General features: G+C 69.4%; 1 protein-coding gene across 1 annotated transcript in view; it reads right to left on the bottom strand.

Annotated features, from left to right (window-relative positions):
- Window positions 1-1,478, bottom strand: part of AMH (anti-Mullerian hormone) — a 4,002-nt gene that overhangs the window by 512 nt on the left and 2,012 nt on the right. Inside the window, exons 2-5 of the mRNA XM_077760615.1 lie at window positions 783-925; window positions 402-510; window positions 159-318; window positions 5-81 (exon numbers count right to left, since the gene is read on the bottom strand). Of these exons, the coding sequence (XP_077616741.1) occupies window positions 5-81; window positions 159-318; window positions 402-510; window positions 783-925 (489 nt within the window). The remainder of the gene's footprint in view (window positions 1-4; window positions 82-158; window positions 319-401; window positions 511-782; window positions 926-1,478) is intronic.

Here is a 1,478-nt window from a genome sequence, read left to right as displayed (position 1 = left end):
GCGCGCACCAGGCGCGTCAGCGTCTCCAGGAAGGGGTCGGCGCTGGGAGGTGGCTCCTTGGGCTCCTGCTCCTGGGAGGGCCTGGAAGGCGGAGTTGGGTGGTAGGCGCAGGGGCAGCGCTCCCCTCCCCACACCCCGCATCGCGGGCCAGCGCACACCTGGGCGGCGGGAGGCGCACTTGGTCCAGCAGGCCGCGCGCGGGCAGCGGTGCAGTCGCGGGCCCGGGCAGCAGGAGCAGCGCCGGGGTCACGCGTGTGAAGCAGCGGGGGTCGGGGCCGAACAGCAGCTCCTGCCGCTGGGCGGTGCTCAGGGGCGCACCTGCGGGGCGGGGCGCGGGGGCCTGGCTGAGTGGAGGCCGGAGGCTGCCCACCCTTGCCGGATCCCTCTCTTCGAGAACCTACCGTGTCTTCGGGGTTGCAGGGTCAGGGTGAGCCCTGGGCTGCGCCACGCCCCTGCTGGGTGGTCCACCGCCAGCACCAGGTAGCGGGTGTCCCGGGACTGGCAAAGGGCCTGTGGAGACAGAGGCTCAGCCTGGCCAGTGGGGGGTGAGGGTCCCAGCCCTGCTCCGCCCATCGCCCTTGACATCNGAGACAGAGGCTCAGCCTGGCCAGTGGGGGGTGAGGGTACCAGCCCTGCTCCGCCCATCGCCCTTGACATCCCTTCAAGGTTCTAACCAGGACACTCGGAGCTTTTGTTCAGCACAGTTAAAAAACCCCATTCCCTGTCCTCTGCTGGGTGACGGCTCCTGGGGCCCAAAACTACCCCCTTCAACACCCCAGTACCTGGGTGCCTGGCAGCCCAGCCCCTGTGACAGTGACCTCGGGGCCAGGCCCAGGGTACAGCACCAGCACCGCCAGCTCTAGGGGACCAGCTCCTCCAGGCGGAGGCTCCTGGAACTTCAGCGAGGGTGTTGGCTCCCATGTCACTGTGACCAGGAGGGACAAATAGGGAAGGGGGGGGGACACCTGAGCCCCCGAGTCCCCGCCCCCTCCCAGAGGCCTGTCTTGCAGTTCTGCGGGGAGAGCCCCACCCCTACTGGGAGGGGCTTGACACCCAGATTGCAGGCGCAGGGCCTTGCCCCAATATGGGGAGCCGGGAGCACCCTTGGGGTCACTGGGGCTCTCCTTGGGGAGGGGAGGCCGTAAGTGTCCCCTGGGAAACCAGCCACACAGCACGTTGCTGGTCACGTGGGAGAGTGGGCGGAGCATGGCTCTGCGGACCTGGGGGTGCCCTGCCCCTGCTCCCTTCCCCCCCTTCATTGGGAGGGAGGGGTGAACACCTCCCTGGAGGGCTGCAGGAGTGGGCCTGGAAGCCAAGCATCGGGGGGAGGGGTTGCGGTCCCGACACAAAGGGCCCCCACCTCCTGGGCCCTCAGCCTCACCCTTCCCAGGGGACCAGGGTGGACCTAGAGTTGGGCTCTGGCAGGACCTGGTCAGGAAAGAGCTGTGGCAGCCCCCCCCCCCCCAGGCCGTGGCCCC

Source organism: Crocuta crocuta, unplaced genomic scaffold, assembly GCF_008692635.1.
Source record: "Crocuta crocuta isolate KB4526 unplaced genomic scaffold, BGI_CrCroc_1.0 scaffold443, whole genome shotgun sequence".
In the NCBI taxonomy this organism is placed as follows: domain Eukaryota; kingdom Metazoa; phylum Chordata; class Mammalia; order Carnivora; family Hyaenidae; genus Crocuta; species Crocuta crocuta.
This window is presented reverse-complemented; position numbering and strand designations above follow the sequence as displayed.